Below are 25,842 nucleotides of genomic sequence, written 5' to 3' on the forward strand. Positions count from 1 at the left end.
CTTGAAACTCTTGCATCAGTCAAAAGCCCCACCAAATCCTTGGTGTTAGACATGGCTTCCTTCACCTGCTTAACTGCTGTGGAACAGAGATGGAGCAAGTGTAGTGCATAGAGGGAGAGGCGAGGGTGAGAAAGAGAAAGAGGCTTAATGGAAAATATGACAGTTGTGATAGTTCTTATGGGACCTTATGCTGTGTCTGATGGCGTTTAATGTTTGCCCACGCTAAATGTGTTTATTGCAGAGGTGTCTGGAAGTCATTGCTGTTATTGTTATTCTTTGTCCTTCCAAGCACACCCAGGGGTTGGGGGAGAGGTGATGGGGTTTGATGGTGTCATGTTGTGGAAAGATCAGAGTAAGTTTAGATCTCCTTAAGAGCATTCATCCTGACATGTTAACTTTGAAGGTTCTTTGTGCACAGCTCTCCTTGGATTAGAAATATCCAAAGCCTAGTCATCATCAGCTTTATATTTTTAGCCTGTCCTTTTTAACACAAAAATTGTGTGAGAAAATAAGGAAGAATCAGTCTGATAGGGCAACTCTTTAATACCTGAATCGGCAGCAAATGGGAACACACACCCACAAATCTGAGAATGCATGTGAGTGTTGAGATGTAATCACACACAAGGCTATTGAAGCATCTCTGATTTACTTTGCAGAAACTTCCCCCTTTAATGTTCAGCATCAGGAAAATGTGGCAAGTCGACTGTGAAAGCACAACAGTGGTTCTCTAAATTGGTAACCCAGATATTCACACAACAGCATACTGCTGGAACTATTTGATGTGGGCTGTGGCATAAAAACTAGCTCAACCCCTGCCTCCCAAATGAATTTGGAATTAATGGGGTTTTCTAAAATCTAGGTTCGCTTGCCTTCTCCCATGCTGCAAAAGAGGTTGGTAAATATTGAGCTGACTTGGAGTCAAGTAGGAGGAAGGGAAGAGCAGCTGTCTGAAATGCAAGGCTGTGTTAGAAGTTAATCTCAGGAGTTATTAAACCATCACTCTCTGCACATACGTTCACAAACCCTCAAGCACTTAAATTCTCCTTTTTTTATTTCTCAAATCGATACTGGTCTTACTTAACTTGGCTTAAAGACTGTAAATTAGGGGAAACAGTAGCCTAGTTTTCCATGAGGGTTACAAAACTACTCATCATCTCCTCAGAAGCTTGCCGGTCAATACTGTTTGTTGAAGTTTTGGGCTTTTTGTGGCCATTTAATGGGAGCTCCTGGAGTCTTGATTGCCAGACAGAAATTTGAGACTCCAGCTCAGTAAATAACCTCATAAAACGCACAATGTGTCCCTTTCATGTGTTTTTTTTTTCACAGATTAAACAAACAAGATAAGGTGTTTTGATGAATGAGCTCGATAAGAAACCTTATTTTCTGTGTTAACCCTGAGCTTTGCCAATGGACTACAAGATTGTCTTTTTCTGGGAATGGAGCATGTCTGTTTCCCAAAATGTGAAATTATTACTTTAGCCAATCATGTTGCCAGAGTAACTGTTTGAAAAAAGACTTTCTCTCCATCTTTCAACAGTTCTTCATTGTTCTGCTGATAATTCTTCTGGCAGAGCTGATTTTGCTCATCCTGTTCTTTGTGTACTCAGATAAGGTAAGTTCATTTATTTTTTTCCAGGAATGCATCTTATTTTTATACCTCTTGACTTTTTCTTCTCACATTAATATTTTTCCACAATTTCTACAGTACAACAGTGCTTCCAAAAAGTAGCTGGAAGAAGTTCTGTATAACATGAAGGTTAAGAAGTGAATGCAATGATTTGCGTTATGTTCAAACCATGAACGCTATTGAAAACTGTAAATAGACATTTTTATTAAAATTGTAAATGTTCTTTATTTAAAAAACAAAATATATGCTCATTTTGAATTTAATGCCTGTAACATGTTTCAGAATAGTGGAATAGTTTAATTAAATTAAATAATTAAACATTTAGTGGAACACATGACAACTATGAGGTCAACTGGCCACAGGTTGGTAGCCTAAAAAAGAGAAAAACTTTTCTTCCACAGAGGCTGAATGCTTGAGAAAGGCTTAGAGGGGGAATTTAAAAGAATCCAGAGCTATATCTGTATTCATGGGACATGTCGAAAAGCTGGGAACAAATACAGAATACAGAATAATGGTTTTAAGATGGACACAATTCTTGAGAAAAAAAGGCAGCTTAAAAAATGTGCTATACAGAAGAAATGATGTATGTGGACCAGAATTGAATAGAAGACTGTTCCGTAGTCAGAGGGATCATGAATAATACTATATGTCTGTTTGAATGAAGAGGAGCGTCGTCTGACTTGTTATGAGCCAAAATGTGAAATTGTTTGGCAAATTGAATTTTTAGATTTTGGTCCACAGCCATTAAAAAAAGAAAAGAAAACCAGATTTGTTGAGCTTTTTTCTTGCTAATAGATAAAAAAAAATAGTTAGAAACATTGTCAATGCATTGCTTTAAATCATCATAAAACAGAAGTTCAATCACGGTTAACGGGGGCAAAGTTTGCATTTGGTGGTCAGAGTGTCACGGTTCGATGGAGAGGTAGGACCCAGATGCAGTTCTTCAAAGTAAAACTTGATTTATTTTCAAAAACAAGGAGCAAGAACAAAAACAAGACAAGGCAAAAAATAACATAAAGCGCGGCAGAGCCGGATCAAAAATACTAAACTATGAAATAACAAAGCAAGACTATGAGAAACAAAGCAAGACAAAACAAGACTGTGGCATGAAGGGTTAGTAGTAAGTGATAAGGATTCTGCAATGACTGAAAGTAAACCAGGGGACTAAATACTGTGGAGGGAGTGATCAGTGACATGAGGTGCAGCTGTGAACAATGAGACAGGTGACGTGAGTGAACCGAGGTGGCAGGGGAAAAACATGACCAGAACAACACATGATTAAACATAAACTGTGACACAGAGGAGTTGGAAAGTGTGGCCACGCACACGATCCAAAGAACTGATATTGACACCCATCCTAACCACTGAAGTTTTAAAGATATTATACACTGAAATGTCATTTCATAAATCAGTTGCCGTATCCTTGCAATTTCAGTCACTGTTGTACGCTTTTTTATTAATTACTTGGGTAAGGTTAAGCTTTAAAGATCGCATGCTTGAGGTTAGAAGAACATTGTGGACACAATCGACACTCTGTTTGTGGACAGCATAAAAGCCAGCATCTGTAAATGCATCTTTAATGCTTAACTGCTTATACAGGGTCTGGACAACTATATGCTGCCGTCCAGATTAAGTTTGTCATGCTTATATCAGCAAATTATTCATGTGTTACAACTACGTGACCTCGTAATAATGAGAGTGAGTTAAAGTGCAAGAAAAGCAGCCCTGCAGCTCTGATCTTTAAAATACTAAAAACATTTACAGCATTTTGTAATGAGAAATACAGCTAAGGGAGTCCTGAACCGTAGAAATGCTATGAAACAAAAATGGGAAAATGTTTTACATTCAAAACCACAGAAATTCATCTCCTCAGTTCCAAAATGTCATATTTTTTATACGTTGCAGATATAAAATTCAAAGTGCGCATTTATTTTTCAAAATAAAAATCTCTTCTCTGAGTTCAATATTTGATAGAGTTTTTTGTGTTTTTCTTTTTTACTATTTTCATTGGCACATTATTGCATTTATTTACGTTTTACTCAGCTTTTTTAAAAGTGGGTTTGAAAACTGAAGGCACACAATGCCAAAGCTGTGGGGAAACATTGTAGCGTGAAAATTCTTGGCACATTCTTGTCACACAAATGATGAGAGCAATAAAATGCGTTAGTGTGATAAACTTATCCATTATCCAGTTACTTCTGGGGGTCAGAGTATCCTCTTGTATATTTAGTTGTTTCCCAGGCAGGATCTTGAGTGTCTTCATTCTACCATTAAGTAGAAAGGTCAAAGGTTAGGCCACTAAATTCAGTCCAATCCTCTCCAGTTGGCTTCCTGTAATTAGTCCGGCACATTTCACTTGACCCCTGGTAGGTTGAGTCAGGTGAATGTTTGAGAGGTCACAGCAGATGAGGATATATAAAGCTGTGGATATTACTGGCATCTATGAGCAGACTAGATTCTCCTCTATGTTTAATCTAATCTCACTGCAAATGTTTTACGCTGAAGATCACATGTGTGATGCCGAGCAAGCATTGAGTTCTTTTGTCGCTTTTCAAGGACATATCATTGATAGATCTGTTTATTTATTTAATGTCCTTCGGGACGTCAGCTAATTATTCTCCTCTGTTCAGAGGTATTGCTCAAACTTAATCTCTTAGGTGGATAAAGGAATTCATTTAGCAGCCAATCCATTCTCAGATTTGGATCAGGTCTTTAAAAAAAACTAAGTGGTAGAAGAAGAAGAAGAAATCTCTCCAGGGGGACTCCAGTAGTGCCTTTCCATCACACGTGAAGTCAGGAAAAAAAAACAAGTTGGGCTGAGGGTTTCTTAAATGAGAGATGAAATGAGTCTGCATTAGTAAAGAACTTTCTGTTGCTTGGGGAGAACTGTCTCATTCACACTACTTGAAGTGCATACCCACCATGCTTCATGTTTGTCTCACTCTGCCAAATTACAGTGTGTTTAGACCCAATTGGATGTGAAACCGCAATAATGTAGATCAGGAGCAAATATATTTCTCTTTATCGGTCTTCAAATGCCATTGGAAGGCAAAGCCATTACAGAAAATCATATGTTTCTGGAAATTGTGTTTGGAGACAGCCTCCAAATAAGGTATTCTGGAAATTAAAGGATGTCAACACTGAATGAAGGACAAATGGTGTGCATCGCATAAAGCCTTGCAAAATTGCTTTTTGTGCTTTTTTCCTCTCGATTTCTTCCTCTCAAGTGAGATTTCGTATGCTGTGTGAGCCTGTCCTCATCCGCTGCTACAGGCTGTGATCAGAGGAATCACTAATTCACTTCTCCTATTTGATCCTCTCATCACAAGGCATTTATTAACAAGTCTGGAAGACATACAGTAGTTGGTGGCTTTTAAACATGTATTGACAGGCAAAACAGATATTTTAGTCTTTCAAAAAAGTCATGTTTAAGTCATGACTGACTCCTTGTGCAAACTGTGATCTCTCAGTGTGACAAGCTGTCAAAGATATGTATGGAAGATAACAACATGCACTGTTTTTCCCCAGGAACATGTTTTTAGAGTGTCTATTTAGTCACTCTATTTTCTTCTGTATTGCTGCATTTCCATCCGTTTAAGACGTGATGTCTTTCTTTTTTAAAGAGAATTTCTCTCTCATCTTCCTTAACCCAGTAGTTTCACTTTCAGGTATTCATGGGTTCTCCTCGTTTGCCTTCGCAACCCGGTGATGTTAAGCCTTCTGATTGAATGCCATGTAGTGGCGCGTCGTACAATAAAGGCTTGCCCTGCAGTTAGCAACCAGCTGACTACAGCAGATGGCTAGGCCACAAACCAGATTACAGCTATCCGTCTTTTAAGCTGTGACCTCATTGCGCCTTCCCTCGACCCAACACACCCAGCTGAACACCAGTGAAGGTTTATTAGCTCAGAATAGAAAAAAAAGAACCTGGCAGGATGAACCACAAAGCACAGGAGCGCATGCATGGGGACATGGGGAGAAAAAGAAAGGTGAGAGAAGGAGGGGAATGAGATATCAAAGCCATCAATGGAAATGTGAAAAATGTGTTAAACGTTTTTGAAATACACAAAAAAAGTCCAAAGGGAACATCAGAAGAGGGCAAATGTGACACCAGTGAAGAGGTGTCGCAATAAAAAAAGAGAAAGCCAGGAGAGGCGGTGATGTTGGGGTTGAAGAAAGAATGAGTTCCTGCATGAAACACTAGCTTTCAGAACAGAGAGGGCTGTAGCACATTACTGATTTATGTTAATAATAACCAACAAAGCAGCAGACACATCTGGCTTTGTGTTGCAATGTGTAAAGGCAGAGTTGTGTTCAATCCCTGCCCATGTATTATTTTTCTAGACCAATTACAAAGAAGGAGATGGGCTCCTGGATCAGTCATCTGCCTTGTCTTCAGGCTACCTGCTACAGACTTGCATAGCAACTGAGGGAATTAAGTGTCTTCTTTAATGATGTGATGCTTGGAACCTCTGGTTCTGATGCTGTTTATCTCCACATCATTTATTATACTTGCAGGGCTTTAGGCACCCTTGTACAGTGCTTGGCAATAAGAGCAAGAGTAAAATATTGTTAGCTTCTTAGTTTCCCTGAAGACAAAGGATTTGGAAGTTTAAGCTAGCATGCCCTGATAGTGTGTGATCAAATAATCATGTAAAGGAGAATATGACCACAGGCCATGTTTAAACGAATGAGACATTAGATGAGAAATAGGAAGTACTGTTTGTTTGGTATCAGTTTATCCTGAAAAATGTGTGCAGCTGTTGATGAATTATGGAGCTTAATTGTTTACTGTTTGATCACAACGTAACACACTTTTTAGTGACGAAAGATATTCCAGCAACTGAGTAAAAATTGTTTTTCTGCATTCACCAAAACTGTAAAATACATAAAAATTTCCTCTGGATTGTTGACCCTAACCCTAAGAATCACAGGGCTGTTCTCCACATCCAGTTTTATTCCATGCTTGATTTATGGAGTCAATTTATAGTGATTAAACATAACCTTCATTTGTTTAATCTGAATAAACAGTGCAGACATCATCTACCATATCAAAATCTACATTTATTTCAAGGAAATGCTATACAAAAAAGCATTTTTCTTTATAATAAAAATGTGAATATACATCAACAGTCTCAGCAGTCCAGTCGTTTTCCAGAGCACAGATGGCTACAATTTTGTGCTACACTATGTACCGAGTATCTATCCAAGGATACAAGGTGGATAGAGGTGCCAATAAAGAAAGGTGTCTTTGAATAAACTATCCATGTTATATATGAACACAGCACTACTGTATGTGTAAAAGAAAAGCTGTGACACACTGTTACAAACTGTCAGGCAATTATCATCTGCTTCTGCTGTTCCACTCAGTTGATCAGCATCATAACTCTGTATGCTAATTGTTTTGATGATCCAACTTTCATCTCACCTTAACTGGTTCACTCTCAACTCTCAAGATGTACTTTTAAACTGCAAATCCTAGTAAAAAAAACTACCTTACATGAAGACCAGGCCAGCAACAACAGTCCTGCAGGTGAACACTGTCGAGTTTGCCCAGGTGGCGAGAAAGCAGCTATAAATTAATTATAATGTTGCTTCTTAATAGCGTACTGTGTAAACTGGTAACTTTTTGTTCTTTTGTTAAACATATTCACTTAAAAGGGTAATTTCTAAGCTCTTAGCTGGTCCAGACTTGCCAGCAAAATAAAGATTTTTCAGCTCGTGTTTTTCATCAAAGGCTTGGTGGTTCTTTAATAAAGCCCAGGTCATGTATAGATCCAAACTTTCAGCTTGCACAGAAAACGCCAGAGTACCAAAATAAAACAAATTTTAACTGGCTGTATTTGTACATAATGCCTGTACAATAGACAATTTGTGAAACCTTATATCACAGATGGTGCATTTTTATTCTTTTTCATTTTATTTTGTAAAACTTCTTTGCAGAGATGTGATTCGCTTGTAAATAGACACTGTGCGCCTTTCAAAGATTTAGATTTTTCAGTGATGAATATAAGCTATCACTCCAGCTGCTATGCTTAAGCAGAGTAGCTCTTTATTACCACCCTTTAAGTGCTACCCAGCATTTTTCCTCAAAGGCAAAAAAAACAAAGAACTCTCGTCGACATGGCAGATGTGACCTTTGCTGTCTGTTCAATAAGATGTTGATTTGCGGCACATATGTAACACTGAAAAGATCAGATCTTTCATATTTTAGAAAGCTGGGGCAGTCAGGACAGTCATGTACTCTGGTAATGAGTATTCAGCGTAGCTCCACGTCAGCATTGAGAGCTCCCAATGTACCTGCTCCCCTGGGTGTTAGTGTGTCACCAGATCTGGACTCCAGCTCTGACAAAAGGGAGTCCACCCACTGGAATACGTAATGTGTCTGCACTGGGTTCAGATGTGCTTAGCCAACATACGTGAGGTTGCAAAAATGCATCTAACACCTGGCTGTATTGGATTTTTGCAGCATTTCAAGACAGGTATTTATCAGACAATCTGCCAATCCTTTTTTAGTCTGCAGTGACAGGAAGCTCCATTGGATAGAGAGCTCACTCCTTTCTCAACCCTGCCAACATGTACAGCCACTTGACTTTCTTATATCTTCTGAATTTCATGCGTTTTCCCAGCTGGCTGAGCTGAACACTAGATTTCTGTGATGAATGTGCTGTCCTGCACTGCAGAACGTGGACAGGATCAGCCTGGAGGAAGCCGCAAGCTTATCTATGTAATGAGAAGTATGAGCTTCATCTCACGGCTTTGTCAACATGCCACATGATATATTGCATTGATGCCCAGTGGCAGCTTTCAGGGAAAATTTACCGGGAGTTAGATTTCTGCACTGTATGGTGTTGATTTGATAGATGTGAATAAATGTCAAGTTTCAGTCAAGATGGTGGTTTTAAAGTAGGCTTATGCAACAGAAATGTTTTTTATCTGCTTCTTTTGCCAGGAAAAATGGGTCAGAGTTTTGCATGATCAAATCCTTCTTTGTTCTGAACTCATTTGTCTGCTTCTCGTTAGCAGTAAATCTGCATCATTAGGTTTCATTTCAGGCTGTAACAAAGACTTCCACACTTGAATTGGGAGATGTGCAGAAACTACTGGAGATTCAGGAGATAATTCTTAACTGTGGTAGGGGGGAGGCCCCGCTCTCTAGTGACTGTGTTAGTGCAAGGAGTCAGTAATGAGTGAACAACATTATAGCTTGGATGGAGAACGGAAGAAAAAAGAAAGAAACAAAGTACAAGGCAGAGATTCATGAGACTGCTCTTCATCTCATTTTCCTGAACAAGGACGGATATAGTTGGGCCAGCAGCCTGAGGTGCACAACTTAGATCCTCCTCTGCATGGCTGAAGTTATTCAGAGAAAAAGAGCAATGTGATATGAAAATTACACAAATCTTATTTCAAGGGCTTAAAAAAAGCTGTTTTGAATAGATTTTGCAGGATTAAGGCTCACCAAAATATTTTATTGCCAAATCAATTTTAATTACTAACAGTAGAAATTCTGTTTATTTTTGCTGTAAAATTAAGCAAACATATTTTGAATGCCTTGCAGCTCAGGAAAAAAAGGGTTTTAGGCTTTTTATTTTCTCCAATAAATTGCTACTCATTTTAAAGTGTTATCTTCTTTTCTGGATGGTCAATGGAAGGTTTGATCCATTAACAGAAGAGAGAATGAGCTGCACAAGGATTAGTCAAGTAACATTAAGAATATTTCTTATGCTAAAAGAAAAATCAGGCCAACATTAGAAACTGGCTGCTTCAGTGTTTCTGTCTGTCATTCTTTTTTAAGTGAAGAATTTATTTAGCAGCCAGCAACTGCTGAGTTGAGCAGCAGTTCTCTCTTAATGAATACAAAAATCAGAGAATTGCTGAAAGCGAGGAAAGTGACACATGATGCTGCATCTTTTCTTATGTGCACAGTTTTAAAGTATATATATATATATATATATATACCCGTATTGTTAACTATAAGAGCCAGTGTGATCTTTTAGTTGTGATTTTGACTTGTGTTGCCTGTAAAGATGTAGAACATGGTTTTTCAGTGCATGTTTTAGTGCACAGCCATAATTACCCCATATCTGAAGAGCCTCTCAATCTTTCCTGGCAGTTAGCAAGTCCCCACTGGCACGACAAACTGTAGGAGAGCTAAAGCTCTGATTTTGTATCTCATTAACACATCCAATGAGATATTAATCTCCACCAGACATGACACAACCCTGGGCTGGGCACATCGTTGGAGTTCAGTCAAGAGGAAAATGATTTGAGCTCTGCGGAACGGCATATTGAAGAAACACACAACATGTCAGATCTGCTGACATCACATAAAAGTCAAAGCTTCTGAAGCAGTGTTATTGTTTGATAGGACAAAAAAGAAATTTTGGCTTTGTTTTTTTGCTGATTAAACACTCTTTATAACATTTTTAAGAAATACGTTTGTATTATTTCGTTTTATTTATTTTAGGGTGAAATAAAGGGAGGCAGCTGTCAGCTGCTTCTTACAATGTCTCACATATGAAAGTAGCTTGTTAGGACTGTGGAAAGAAAAGGTTAGATGATGCAAATTTCCAAAGCTTATATAGACCCTGGCTGCTCACACCTTGTCCCAAGGCTCCTCCAAGCAGCTGCCTCATAGTCTGAAAATTAAAATAATTGGTGTCCACAAAGCATCACAGGTATAGCAACATGGTTACAGGTTGTTGTGTCTTTGTAATTTAACTAAGATATGTCAATTAACTGAAATAATATTGGTCAAGTTGAGCTCTGGTATGCCAAAAACACTAGAAACACAAGTGAAATGCTTCTTTAATGGCTAAAAAGGCTATCAAAACTCAACTCACTTCAGAAGACTTTTCTGAAAATGTTGCATCCTGAAGTGCTGCTTCTCTGCAGAGACTCATACACAAATAGAGCTTTCATGGCAATCATGATTCCCTGCATCTGCAACAGAAAATTCTGCAACAAAAGCTGGCAAAGGAACAATTAAAAAAGCCTGATGGGTTTTGGAAACAAGTTTCATGGCCTGACAAAGTTTAAATAGAATTATTTTGCAACAGTAAAGCTATGTTTATAGAAAAATACTTCTCCAGCAATACTTGATTTAAGCATAATTACGAATATATTGATGACAATTAAAATAATTGTGCGTGCAAGACAGCCCATGCATCTTACAGAACTTGAAGGTTTTTGAAGGAACAATTGACAAAAATCCCCAAAAGACAAACTTTACTTTTACTTTTCTTTAACATTTGCAAGCTATGAAGCAAATGAGATATTATTAAGTAGTGTCCAAATTTTTGCCATTTTCAAACTTTACATTTTCCCCTTTTTATATTTAAACTGCACAAGATTTAAAGTGCAAAAATTCCCTACAAAGTTAAAGAGCTATCTCAAGAAATTTGCCATCTTTTACTTGCTTATCTTAGTGACAGCAACAGAATTGATCGATGTTGTCGAAGCTTTTTCTTGCCACTGTGCCTGTAACTAGGCTGTTTTGTTGTTATCCTTTTAGTGTTATTGTGATTATCTGTCAGACATGCACTTCTCATCGTGATTAGTCATTTCAAGGGGAACTGTCAGCTCCACGAACAGTGCTACTCAAACATCTGAAAACACTTCACAGCAAAACACGATCAATGGGATGATTGTTTACCTGTATGAAAAAGCCTGAAAGAGAGCTTGAGTTTGAAAAGAGCAAATAATTTGAATGCACCGCTCAAACACTCAAGCCGCAACTGCTTTCTCAAATATTAAGACTAAACAAAGACTAATGAATGCTATTACTCACATGACTGTTTTTGCTGAGCCAACCACCTCAAACTAAGGTTTCTAACTAAGGCTAATATTTAAATTTTTCATCTCCAGGTGAGTGAGAATGCTAAGCAGGATCTGAAGGATGGGCTGGCTCTCTACAACTCAGAGAACAACATAGGCCTGCGAAATGCTTGGAACATCATCCAGGCAGAGGTTAGTAGACCTCACATCACACATTACTATGTGTGATGTGAGGTAATGCTAATGTTAACATTACCATGAATGTTTAATCGCATAAAATAAATGCTAAAATATTCCAGCTAATGTATTTCAAAGCTTGTAGCTGTGGCAATAATCTGACATTTTAAAAAAGTATGCTTCGTTCCATTATTTTTAATCCTCTTAAGTAAAAGAAGTCATCACAACACTTTTTAACTTGAAGTTTATTTGAGGTGTACCAGGACTGACGAGATGTATTAAGATGCTGTGTCTGATGTGTGTGTGTTTTTTACAGTGGAAGTGCTGCGGTGTGATAGCATACACAGACTGGCACGAGGCCCTGAAAGAACAAGTAGTTCCTGACCGCTGCTGCCAGGAGCATTACCAGAACTGTGGGCGTAACTCTACCAACATGTTCTGGAACAGGGTGAGTTGAGTGTAACATAAATTCAAGTCTGTTTTTGTTTCCAGGTTCTACAAAATACACTAAAATATGAGAGAATTATTGAATGGAATTAAATGCAAAAAGCATGCACGTGCGTAGTAAAAACCTCAGACAGACTACAAGCAGGAGCTCTCTTCATCAAACAAAGGAACACCAAGAGGACTTGTCAGATGATTAACAAACAGAATCGTCTACATGTGCGCCGCGTCCAAGTGAAAACATTTCTACTAACAGAAAAAGACCACATCCACAGAATGCCTGATTCCTTTTTTTTATTACCTATCCAAAACTTCACAGCCTAAGTATCGAGAATAATCATACACACTCTATCAAAAACTGATCATAAAGACGAACTGTGAAATTGCAAAGAGAAGGATTATTACAAAAATGCTATGTAAATCAGACTTTGTCTATCAAAGGTTTAGAAGTTACAAGTCCAGAATGTTTCTCTTATAAGCTGTGAGAAATATATTTACTCTGCCCTTTTGCATTCTTATTACAAAAAACAGATCTATGTTAAAAGATTCAGGTCCAAAATGGTCTGGTAGTCTTTCCATCATAGGCCAAATTACACAGATATTTCAGTATCTAAAAAGGATAAATCGGATTAATGAATGGACCTTGTGGAGACCAGCCCAAGAGAATTTCTCGTAAAGTCAATTAGTAAGAGTAAAGTCACTAAACAAACACTAACAAGCTGAGAAATGAAATGCCTACAAAGGAAATGTTAGCTTAAATACTCTAAATCACTACAAAGAAATGCAAATCAGCCACAGCAAATTACAAAACAACTACAGGCAAAAATAAGATACACAGAGATCCAAAATGAGCACAAAACTACACAACGGCTACAATGAGACACAGAATGACCACACATTAGTGCAAAAAACAAAGAGACCAAAAAAAAGATTAGGTTGGAGAGCCATTGACATTATGCTCTTTATCTCATATTCTATCAGTGACTGTGACACTAGTGGGATCATAAGCACAGTTTATATGGTCATATTGTTTCATGTCATCTTTAAATGGTTTGAATATTCATGGCCTTAAATCATAATTATGTGGCTCTAAAACACAATGAACGAGTCATTGTCTTGTTCTTTAAATCACGTTGATCATAAAAAATGAAAAAACTAATCCATGTTTGGTCCATCTGCTCTATAGCTGCTTTTACAGCTCTTCGCTTAATTCTGACCACAATAGATTTTTTTTTTGTATTATGCATGAGTCAACAGCCCTATTTTTTTTCTCTTTCTAAAAAACCTTGCAGCACTGTGTTCAAAATCTCCCTCACTCCACTTCTACTCTATTCTGCCATTGGTCTGGCATGTGATTTGCTAGCAGGTCCAAAGTAGAGGATTAAAAGCTGTAATATTATTGCCAATATGAGAATAGGCGAACAATGAGCTGACCCTTTGGGAAATCTCATCACTGAAAGCTTGTGTGTAATCCTGCCCAGAGGAGACAGCCACATGCTGTTTAGTTAGGTTCTGTATGCTGCTCCAGCATCAGCAGTCAAGAGGGGACATCACTTTGCTGCTGAAGCTGCCATTAAATCCTACACCTTGCCAGTGGGTGACCTCTGAATGAACCCAGGTGGAAATGTATTCTTCAGTGCTCACGTCAGTTCTCATATATGTTCTGCGACTGCATATAAAAGTCACTGCGTATGAATTATGTTCTTGCTTCAACACTTCATGTGATATGCATCCATCTGATGAGAAAAAAATGCTAACTGGATGGTTATGTTTTATCCAGCTGACTTAGCAGCTTACAGATTTCACTGCCACACTGAAAATGTTCCTTTTTATCTTGATAATTACAAGGTTTTGTTGCATTGCAGGGCTGTTTTGAGAAAGTGGAGGGTTGGCTGGATGATAACAAGCATCTGCTGGGAACCATAGCCATGGTCATCTTGGTAGTGCAGGTAGGAGTGAGAAATAGTTATTTCCGACTCTATTTGTTTTTCCTCCCTGTTTGCTCATTCTGTTTTGTGGCAGCATGTTAAAGAAAAAGTATGTTCTCGATGGCCTCTCTGGCACTTTGTTCAATAGAGAAAGTTTTCAGACTTGTGCTCGGTGGGAGTTCTGTGCACCCACACATCTTGAAATATTGAAGTTCTGCTCCCTGTTCCTGTCTGGAAGATTCAAAGTTACCTGGCTTTGTTCCAAGTGGGCTGCAGTCAGAAGATAGAAGAGCCGAGATACTGAATGTAGAGGAGCAAGTACAGAGTCACAGATTAAAGACTCTGCGGGGAGGACTGATAGATATTCCTCTGGGGGTTCTGTTCTCTTTTGGTCCTAAGCTCTGCTTTACATTTATCCCTCTCTAACTTCCTCCAAAGTATTTTTTTTCACTCACTTGGAAGTAGAGTTCTAAAAAAGTCTTAAGACCGAACAAAAAAAGCAACCACTGGATTGCTTTCATGTGACTGTTCACTCTAGTCAGCGAATGCACCAGCTGTGCAAATGTGAGCTTTAGTTAGCAATGAGCCAGCTGTGTGAGTGTCAGCGCAGTAGTCATGTGACGACTCCGACTAGTGTCGAACTCAACATGAAGTCCTGTCCATGAACTACTTCTTTTCCTGCAGTCTTCGTGCAGTTATGAAATAGATATGGCCTTTCAGCCTTTTTTCTTCTTATTTTGGAAAGTGTAAGCTTAGTGGAAAACAATGGTAACAAAATCCTTGTTTTCATGTTCCACAAACAACCAGCTGTAACAGTTGAACTGTAGTAACTGTTTCTAAGCTTGGGATACATAATTTATAGGGGGTGTACAGAAACATTTTTACACAACCTTACCTTTAAGATTAAAGCAAGAAGCAGTCACCTGCATTAATCTATTTTAATTAGAATCTTGTGCAGCGATAACAAAGAAAGCATGAAGTAACAAGTCCAAAATGGCCTTTGTTCTTCTTTTCCTTGGTTTTATTTTTAGCTGCCCAAGACACAATTCTTGCTTATTTCATTGATAAAGTTTTTCTTTTGCTGTTAGACTTTATGAATCTTCAAAATATTTTTTCTAATGGATGTTTTAAATCTTTTAAGTAATCTCTATGCTATATATATATTTCATTGACAGGATTTTTTTTATCAGTTTCCTGTCAGGTTTTCGAGCACTTTGTGTTTATGAAAATAACCCACAGCAGACACTGAAGACGGGTTTGATTGCTCAGCTTGGACTTTATAATGCTCATACCTCTCAAACAGGAACTTTTCAGTCAATAACTGAAAAACTAGAGTTCAAAGGTCATTTTGAGTGTATTTTTTTCTATACCTGATGCTAACCTTATCTATATTTGATGCTAACCCCAGTATTACTGCTCAAGTCAAACATCTTGTTCAGGTTTGATTTTTTTTTTCCACCTGAGGATAATCTCTATGAAAAAATCTGGTCATCTCTTTCAGTTCCGATCTATGAAAAATTGAGCAAGCCATTGTCTTTTCTCGCATAGACTACCATAATGCATTATACTTAGGCATCAGCCAGGGCTCCTCTCACTGTCTCACCTAGTTCCAAAACAGTGTTTCTAAACTAATTACTGGGATTAATTATGATTACATTACCCTTGTCTTTCCCTCCCTTCCCTTGCTCCCTGTTATATTTCTTACTTTTTAAATCCTTCCACTCACCTTTAGAGTCTTAAACAGACTTCTTGAGCTAGTATGTGACCAAGTGTGATGACAGCCCTGCTAAAGCCAAATTAACCTGAAAAACTGCAACTCTACGTTGGGTCCTTTTCATCGTCTCGTTGTGTTGCAGCATGCTGTCTGACCACTAACAGTGTTGGGTTGGCAGGCTGGCAAAGCTTGTGTACATTAACATTGTTGACTTACTGCTTGACCTTCACTTGAATATAAAGTCAGTGTGGTTTCAAGTTTTTGTTTTTTATTTAAATAGAAGAAGTTTGATTCCAAAATAGTAACCTTGGTCCACCGGTTTAATAAAGGGGTTGCATTTGAATTGCTCTGTTGCTTAGGCGTGTTTGCATGAATGTGTGAGAATGGTTGTCTTTTGATGCATTCTGTGAACTGACAACCTGTCCGGGGTTCGTCAACTTGTACAGTTTGTACTTTCCTGAGTGAATGGTTTCACAGTGCCTCAACTTTGTGAACTCTCAAAACTGTCCGTGTGAGCTCTACTCTTGGGTCAGCTTCTACAACAATAACTGTCTGTGCAGCACCTTTCTCTTAAGTCCATTGAATCTCTTGCACCTACCTAACATTTCTGACAGCACCCTCTAATCCTTTTTACTTTTCCAGCCCCCGAGGCACATAGTGTAGCAGGCGCAGGTTTTAAAAACCTGTCAGCCAAATAGCTCTCCTTCATAGCTTTAGTTACATTATCTACTTTTGTCATGCATATTTGTTTTAGTTCATCTCGGTTTAACTGCCTGCGTATCACCCGCTGCTGTCCTTCCTTTTCACTTTTTATGCTTTGAAAATGTTCTCTTGCTTTATTTCATCTTTGCTCCTTAGTATGTTTGTGACTGTGCTCCTAGCAAGGTTTCACTCTGCCGATCCTTGAGTCTACAGTTTATTCAGAGCAAGTGGCCTTGACAGGAAATCTGCTTGTTGAGTTTTGTAAGGTTGTCCACACGGTTAATGTCCTTAAGGGGAGATTAGGTTTTAACTTTACAACAAAGGTTGAGATAATCTTTATCTTCCCTGAGTGGTGAAACAGCCTGCAATAAAAACAATCATCATCAACAACTGACAAATAATTCATGTAAAAAAACATGCTATGTCGTCTGAAAGACCAGTAGAAGCAGGGATAAATGACTTCCTAAATGCATTTGTCCTGCATCCTGGCAGATTATATCTGTGACCAGATGGCACTAAACTGAGTTCTGAGAACCAGGTGATGGTGCTGAGCTGGGATTTCTTGAACTTGTTTGTGGATCTGACATTGAACAGTTAGGAAATGTAATTTAGATTTTTGCCTGCGGTTTTGCTGTATGTTTTAACTAGTCTCTCTAACATGTTTGTAATTATCAGGTAAGTGACCCAAACTGGCAAGTAAAAAGAAAGATTAGATCTGACTCAGTAAAAGATTAAAAGTACACTCCTATAAAATAAAAACCCAGAACTTATTTGAATGATCTTTGCACTTATAAGAGATGAAAAATGCATCAGATAAAACGATATTGACTTTCACCTTTTAAGACTTCTGAGTGAAAAGTCAGCCAGCCAGCACATTAATCCAAAATCTGTGTTGTGGATGCTGGATGTGAAGTTTGATACAGTTAAAAACTGAGCTGTAGTCAATAGAAAGCAATCACACTAAATTATTTGCATCCAGGTGATCCAGAGCCATATTAACTAGTGTATTCCTACATAGCAGGAATGGATCCAAAAACTTTTGTAAGTTTCTTGAAGGTTTTCATAACAAGAGCAAGTGTCACATGCCTATAAATATCAAATTACCTTTGGTGTTTTAATCATGAATGAGAGGTCAGAAACTCTTTGGGGTGATCAGACTTCATGAAGACAATAAAATGTAAAGCAACTTGGTTGCACTTTCCTTTAGACATTTACCATCAATCTGACTTGAACTGCCGCTTCCTCTTCCCTTCACTCCTCTCTCTCTGTTCCATAAAAAAAAAAGAAAAACAGTTATGTAAAAAGAAGTTTAGAGTCAGCCTTCACACTTCCTTGCTGGATCTAATTTACCAGGAAACAGTCAGCTGTTTACATTGTCCTTATGTTTAGGCTCAGCTAATTAAAGCTTCTTGCTTCTGAAACACCCTGCACCAACTATCATCCTTCTTGGGAAACAGTTCATTTTTAGATTTTGACTCCCACAATTAATTATTAAGATGAATGGTTTTTCTGGGTGCCACTTTATTGTCGCACAAAAATTATACGAGATAGTTACAGTTAGGTCATCCAAAATGAAGCCGACATCTTGGGACAGTTATGCGCTTCTGGACACACAGATGAAAAATGTATGACCAGATTGGTTTCACAGGTATTTCTTTCTTCATGACGGGTTAGTAGAGCAGAATAAATAAACCACACTGTGATCAAGCGTGCTTAAAGGAGATCTGTAAGTTCCCTTAATTGAAGTGATTGATGTCAGCCCTGAAGTCAGGCACTTTCAGTGAGGAATCATGTGACATGCACTGTTTTTGCAATAGCCCTTGTTACAGGGTCAGGATTAAATAAAACGATCATCGAGAAAGGGACAAAAGTTCAGCTTGTGCAGCAATTCCCTGACAACAGATCTATTCCATTAGTTCAGCCAAGACCACTGTGGACAAAGGAAATGCTTATGTCTATATGTAAGGTAATATTTGGAAGTGTCCCTCTGTTCCTCCAAGTTATTCCTGCCCTAAGGCTCTAAGAACAGCAGCAACCCCCCCAAGGGAACAGAACGAAGCAGGTATCAGTGACTACAGACATGAAATTGACTTAGGTCACACACAGCATGAGAAGGACAAGCTGGGGTTGAGGGGTTTGGCAGCAAAAACAAATAAACATAATCGTCCTGCAGGATCGCAGGCTCCTTGAGCCCGTCTCAGTCAAGGCAATGCAAAAGGCACTTCTGTGTCGTAAAAAGGAACATGACATTTGCCTGTAATACATCAAAGTTGTTATGTAGGGACTGTAAATTGTCGAGGCTGACTGAAGGAAAGGCAATTCACCGACGGCCTCGTTTTTTATCCATTTGGTATTCCTCTGTGTTACTAAATAGATTTCAATTAAAGTTTACAGCTGCACTGACAGAATATCTGGATTATATTTGATGCCATGACAAACTATTTTTACATGCTCACTTGCATTTCATGTAACTCAATTTTCATCCTGTACAACATCATCTCTTCCCAGCCTGTTCATACCCTTTCAAACTCACATAGTAATGACAAATAAAAGTCCTATTTGAATACTGATGATGTCTGGCATTAGTTTTAACCTTCTATTCCCCTCCCTTCATGCACACTCACACTTGCTCTTCTGATTCAAGGCGAGAGGGAGGACTTGAGAAATAGACCTCAAGCTGTCAGATTAGCTAATTCAAAAGCAAGGTGGAGAACGTGGCAGCAAAGAACACCATGAAATGCTGATGCTCAAAACGTCTGCAGTGTTGCATAAAAGCCAGAGGCACTGGGACCTGGTTTATGAATGATTTAGACAGATTTATACTTTAGCAGAAACCTGCATAGATATTGTCATCCAAATTTTGTTTCTTTTAAATCTTAGCAATTTAGCCATGGATAGAAGAATAGAAGATTATGCTTTGAGAAGCCTTACAGGTGTTGTTTTACTTAGACTCAATAAAGTAGACAGAAAACTTTCCAGATGAGCCACATGTAAATCAGTGGTGTGAATATTATAAAGTTTCCTGTTTTGATTGACAGCAGCTTAAGATGGTATTTTGCTCACAAGCAGCTCTCTGAATTAAGATTTGACTGAAACTAAAAGAAAATCGTCAGCTTTCCCCGGCTAATCACATATTGCAGAAATCCACAGTGCAGTTCACATTGCCTTTTTATTAAAAAAAACTGTGCACCATACAGTACTTTCACTGCCATCTGAAACTTTTCAAGATAATGGTTTTAGGATCAGCCTTGTGACTGTGTTTGATGTAGAAGTATCAAGGGTAATGGAAACTTCAAAGAGATAGCTGGATACTTTGATTCAGTGGCATCTCAATTTGCTTCATTGACTTGATGTTGGTGTATGCGGTACATTTTTTTCATCACAAAAATTCCAGAGCTCTTGTTAGAAGGCCATCTGAGAAAGAGAATGTGCTGCGTTTGTGCTTCATCGCACGGTTTTTTTGGACCTTTTGGAAAAACAACTCAGCCCAAGGCATGAACATCAAATAGACCTCACAGAGACACACATGCTCACATACTATGAACAGAATGAAATTCACAGTACATAAAGTCACAATTTCACAATCTCCTTCTTGTTTCCTCTGCAGCTTCTGGGTATGGCATTCTCCATGACACTGTTCCACCACATCCACAGAACAGGGAAGAAATACGATGCTTAGCCTCGGGCGTAGGAACCCAGTGGAGAGGAGCCCCACTGCCTGATGGGATAAAACTCTGATATAAACATCCCTGTTTTCCTGTTCACTTTACAACCTCTGTAGAACGTCCTTCATCCCCCTTCCCAGCCCTGTACAGATTCCAGCTGTGCTCCCACCCTTTCTGCTCTTTCTTCTTATCACTCATTTTGCCAAAGAGTAACACAACTGGAAAAGAAGGGACACCCACTTTAGGCAAGGATGGGAACCCCATTGGTTGTCTTGAGTATACTCCATCTATTTTTTTTTCTTTTGTTGTTTTTGCTTGGACTAACAATTTAATGGACGGAAGAATGGATTAAGAGACAACGAAGACTTCAAAGATGCCCTCACAGCCTCTTAAGGCCTGTCAAGGCAAAGAGAACCCATGAAACTGAAAAAACCCTCCATATCTTGTGGAGATTTTCTTTTTCTTCATGTTGATTACAACCATGCCCCTTTTTTCCCTTGTAAATTAATGAAGATCCTATATGGCATGCTAGTTTTCTACTCCACTGATTTACCTGTGTCTTTGAAATATCTGCCATTTTTGTTCAAAACTTCTTAGATCTTTTTTTTTCTTTTCTGTATGTATATCATCAGCTCTCTGGTGGAATGTAAGTGTTGAACAGATCAGTGCAATGAGCTCTCAGACGTGCATCGTGTATGTGAGTGGGGGTTGGGTTTGACGTGATGTTGCTGGGGAGAAGCACAAACATGTCAGGAAAGGTTTTTAATGTAATCCATGACTTTTTTTTTCTTCACTTGGCTGTTGAGATTTGGGCAAAGGGAATGTTATGAGAGTGTGAGAGACCATCAGTGGATCCATTTGAAATCAAATTCTGCAGCATCCTCTGAATAATAGATTTTAATGCACAAATCTGCCTGTGAACACATGCATTGTGGCATCGCACAGCACCAGTATTCCAATTCCTGTGAGACAACACAAATGGTGTTTATTACAGTTTCACAAGTCCCATCAACCAAAATGATAAAGTTCTTACTTTGTGACAAGATTGTGTGTGCATGTGTATGTGGTTCCATGTGTTTGTTTTATCACACAGTCCAAGCTGCAGAGTGGAAAAAAAAGCACATACACATACTGCGAGGCAAGGGCAACACGGCCACAAACAGAGCAGACATGTTGTCTCGCTACAGCCATCAATAGTGCTGGCAGAGGCGGCTCGGGGCTCTCTGTTTAAGGTCTCATCCATTCTCTTCTCCTTTTTTTTGTCAGTGTGGCTGTTAACTCAGCCCTGCTTCTATTTTTCTTTTTTCATCCCAATTCTCTTCCCACATGTTAGGAGACAATGAATTTCATGCTGTGTGCATACACACAGTGTCTCAAATGACGTTCCTGCTCATTACTCAGTTAAACCTCTGGTTTGCAACTTCTCATGAGTTCTGTCAGCTTATTTTTCATGTATGCAGAAGGAGAGGGGAGGCTGGAGTGTAGGCAGATCAAAGCTTAGGCGGATAGGTATGGCAACATGCCCCGTAGGACACGTCTGTTTATGTCTGTTTGTGTGTTGATGCACCACAGGATGCCTGTGCATCAGCCAACCTCCTGTAGACCAAAAATACTCTTTATTTGTTGGTGACTTAAAGAGAATGCCCTCCAGTGTGTCTGCTCAAAGTCTTTTAAGATTCACTGGTGTAAAGAAATACGTTTTGTTAAGGGATCCTTTTAGCAATAATTATCATTACACTCTCCAAAATAACTGCAGTTTGACATCTGAATGTCAAATGAATACCAGGGGCAAAAAGTCATCAAATGATTAGACAAGTTGTGAATCAACAGTACAACCAGATTTAGTGCTTTGTTTATAGCAACACGTTCAGTTTGTCAATAATAGTTATTTATTTCATTGTCTCATCTCATCCACATTAAATACAATAGGTCAGTGTTGACTTGGAGTCAGTTTGGAAATCCTGACATTCTGAATGAGTTGTCTGTTTGAAACTGGAGCAGGTTTGGAGATAAACTCAAGGGATCAGATACATGATGGAAAATTAAACAAAAAATAAATCAGTCATTTAGTTTCATCTTTTCTTCCATTTTCTGCTGCAGCCCTGACTGCACATTAATATGTTGCATCGCATTTGTCTTTTTGGTGTGTAGTTTTTTGGGTTTTTTTGCCAGAAATCCATCCATTTTAACTGTTGTACAGAATACTTTCGCTAAATTGATTGGTGTCATTTATCTTTCATCTAATTTAGTTGCAGTTATTTAGTAAAAGCTTGAACATATATGCTTATTGGGCTGTATGTAAATTTAAATCACCAAATTCTCCCACACTAGTTTACTAGTCCCCTGTCAAACAGCAAATTTTTCCACTGGCAGCAAGTTTGCATAGGTTCAGCATTAACAGCCTGTAAATCCAAAGCAGCAACTGATTTGAGCTATTAGAGCCGCGCGAGCCTTAAATGGCAGCATTCTGAATTCGATCCAAGATAATTGGAGTTTTTTCCTTTGGAAAAATCTTAAACCTCTTACATTGTTATTTTCCTTATACATGGGCTAACAAAGAAAATAAAATAACCCAGTCGGACTCACTCATAAGACATTATTCCAGTCTGGCAGAATGTTTGCCTTGAAGCTTTTACAGATGTCTCTCCTGGCATTTTTTAATTGGGTTTCACGATGCTTAATCTGAGCGACAGTTTAAGATGCGGAAGGGGTGGAAGGTTGTTTGGTTTAGGGGGGCAGATTTGGGCTGTTGTGTGTAGCGACCCACTGGCTGTAAATACAATGTCTGCTCTCATATGCTTTGACTCTCCTTGTTGTGTCCACGGGGTTAACATGACAGCAGCTGATGTACAGCGCAGGCACGAGTGGTCGCATCTCCTCTGCTTGGCTGCCTCCACAAACTCTACACATCCCTTATTTACTCCCTTGCTCTGCAGAAACTTGGCACTACATACAGATGCTGCCAGCCTTGTAGAAATAGCTCTGCTCTTTGGACAGCTCAAAACACCTGTGGGGTACATTCTGCTCTCAGGAGGGGTTCTAGGAGGAATAGCTGTTACCATTATGTAAATCTGGCTGCACTGTATCCCTGCAGCAGAAGGAAAGTTTGAAGAAAACTGTTTTGCTTTCTCTCACATTGGGTGGAATGGTCTTTAAACACAGATGACACAGGAAACATGAGAAAGCAGAACAGTGGGACTAAGATGAATTCGGGGGTTGTCTCCAGATCTGACATCATACTTCAGGGTCCCAGCCGGCAGAATCTAACTCTTTCCCCCTCGGCTGATCTGACTGTGCCAACATTCTGTATGTACTCCAGTTCAGCCCTGCTTCCATCACCTAGTTTTTATGATTTGGTCACAGTAAATGTTCCTGTGTGTTTTTGTACATTGGTTGTTGCTGTTTTGATGTTTGTTTTTATACAACATACTATTACTTTTCTTGTTGTTAGCCGTTTTTGCTGACTTTTTGTTTCCACGTGTGACAATATACTTATTGTACTTATTGTAAGAAAATGACACCTTTTTTTTTTGTTACAGAGGCTTAGTCATTGCAGTGCTCCTCTACAAGGTGAAACAATGCCTTTCTGTCTTAACACTGTTAGAGGCACTTAAAAGCAATTAAGTCAGAACTGATAGAGGGAAGATTTGATATACGTCACAGGGTGAAGTCCTCGAAAGACAGACTGTACTCTTGTCGTGGTTCCACTTTAATTAAATCAGGATATGTGGTTATAATCTGCAGTATGCCTTTTAGAATTGCAGATTTTAGAGCATGATCTTTTTGACACTGTGCAAGAGAGCTTATTTTATTCCAGTGTATCAGTCCTGGGTGTCAGATAATAATGTAAATATGCTCATTTTACAACTGATGTAACTTAGTTTTACACTTCGCCTCAGCCACTTATATTATTCAAATCAACGGTGACAGTGTCATTTTCTAACAACACATGCGCTTTTATGCTCATTTAGACATATCTTCCACATGTACTGTATGTTTTCTGTTTTTTCATGTTTGCTGGTTTTCTGTCTTTGAGTTTTTTTCTCTCTCAACTCCACCAGCAGTGTAAATTTGATGTAAATTTGTGTTTCTGTCAGGGTTTTCATATTTTATTTGACTGCATTTTGATCTTGTAGTAATACCTGCTTTTACATATGATATTTTTTTCTGAAGGAGCATTAAATATTCCCTCTCATCCATTGCAGCACTCTTGGCAAGCCATAGAGACGGTAAAGACAGAATGCACAAACAATAATCGGGTTTTGTCTGCTGTAAGGAACTTTGAACATAGAAATATATTTTTCTTCAAATTTAAATCACTTTATTTTTACCTCCTTCAGTATATTAATTCTGTAATCTCCTAATCCTTCTCCCGAGCTAAAGCTGAATATCTGAGCAGTGGATATGTATGCTCTAGAAATGATGTGTTTGATGTTGTGTTCTGCTGGGTGGCATTATCTGATACCTGCCAACCTTGTCCTGTGGAGTTTCTGCTACACATCTACGATATATGAGGTGATGCACTACCTTCTCTTTATTCTCTAAATCAATTATTTTTTAAATAAAGAAAAGTGTGTCACAAAAATCCCATGATACCGTACAGTCATTGCCTTTCATGTTTAATGACTCAAGTCTTTTGATTTCGTCCCTTTTTATGTCACTGTCAATTATATAGGCCACGTTTAAACTGTGATTTTGATTTTTTTATTCAGTGGTGGGCTTTGAGAACTTTGCATTAAGAGCACCGAGAAGCGGTGCCACAGATTCCACGATGTGTTCAATGACATAGTGGCATCCCCGCCTCAAAATGGCCTCCGTTTGAATAGTGTGTAACACTTATCCTAAAGATGGGTTCATGGTATTTGGTAGGTTTTGTTCTTTCTTTTTACTTTTTTTTTTAAAGAACAAGAAGGAGATAAAAATACGAAACATTTGCAATTTGTCTCTTGTTTAAAGAGAATGAAGAGAGCAGCATAGTATTTTTGTACAGAGCTTGATCCACCTTTTAAACCTCAGTGTTATCAGGCCTGTGTGTGACAGTGAGTCGAATTAATGTGCCATTCCACCCAGGCTTTTTATGTTTTACATCACTGTTCCTTCTATGCAAAAAAAAGACCTATTTTAGCCTTTGTACAGATTATTTTGTATGAGTAACATGTACTGAAATAAAGTGAAAGTAATCAACCATGAATTTTTTTTTTCCCCTGGTTGTTATTACACAAATTCACTTTTTTCCCCTACCTCATCCCCAAGTGCAGTTCATTTCATTAACCTGAATTCAGGAGGCTTTCATTTTGATGAGACAGTTGCATTTGCTCCCATGCAGCTTGTCAACCTGCAATAGATGTCATTTACAGGTTGTCTTTACCGATAAATACAAATACAACCGATTTCTTTTTGCCACTGCAATGATTTTTGACGTGACCTTACTGGCAAAAACTTCAGGATTAATACTTTCAGAGGCTTAATTTATCGAAGCTTCCAGTTATATTCTTTCTTCTGTCACATGTATTTAGACAAAAAAAAAGATTGATGCATGAAATATAAATAGAATAGTATATATAGTTAAAAGACAACTTACCGATTGTTTGTTGTATTGTTTTTATGATGAGCATTATTCATTTAAAAAGGGCAAAGTTGTCATGTTTCACACTATGATTGCATCACAATACCCTGGAAGCTGTTGCAAGTCAGGAAGTCAATTGTTGTTGTCCTGAAAGCATTTTGTCTGCTGCTCAACGGTTTGGGCACAACTTTGTCGTAGATTTTGTTTCATAATACAGGTCTGGACTACAGGCAAGCCCA

General features: G+C 38.5%; 1 protein-coding gene across 3 annotated transcripts in view; it reads left to right on the forward strand.

Moving 5' to 3' along the window:
• tspan9a (tetraspanin 9a) overlaps positions 1-25,352 on the forward strand; it is a 166,610-nt gene extending 141,258 nt beyond the window's left edge. For all 3 annotated transcript variants that reach the window (XM_072385428.1, XM_072385429.1, XM_072385427.1), the window contains 5 exons: positions 1,538-1,612; positions 11,498-11,599; positions 11,901-12,032; positions 13,894-13,977; positions 19,980-25,352. In XM_072385428.1, coding sequence (XP_072241529.1) covers positions 1,538-1,612; positions 11,498-11,599; positions 11,901-12,032; positions 13,894-13,977; positions 19,980-20,051 — 465 coding nt within the window. In that variant the 3' untranslated portion in view covers positions 20,052-25,352. The remainder of the gene's footprint in view (positions 1-1,537; positions 1,613-11,497; positions 11,600-11,900; positions 12,033-13,893; positions 13,978-19,979) is intronic.
• Positions 25,353-25,842: the final 490 nt, after the last annotated feature.

The sequence above is a fragment of the Leuresthes tenuis genome, unplaced genomic scaffold (assembly GCF_036924035.1).
Source record: "Leuresthes tenuis unplaced genomic scaffold, fLeuTen1.0.hap1 SCAF_5, whole genome shotgun sequence".
In the NCBI taxonomy this organism is placed as follows: domain Eukaryota; kingdom Metazoa; phylum Chordata; class Actinopteri; order Atheriniformes; family Atherinopsidae; genus Leuresthes; species Leuresthes tenuis.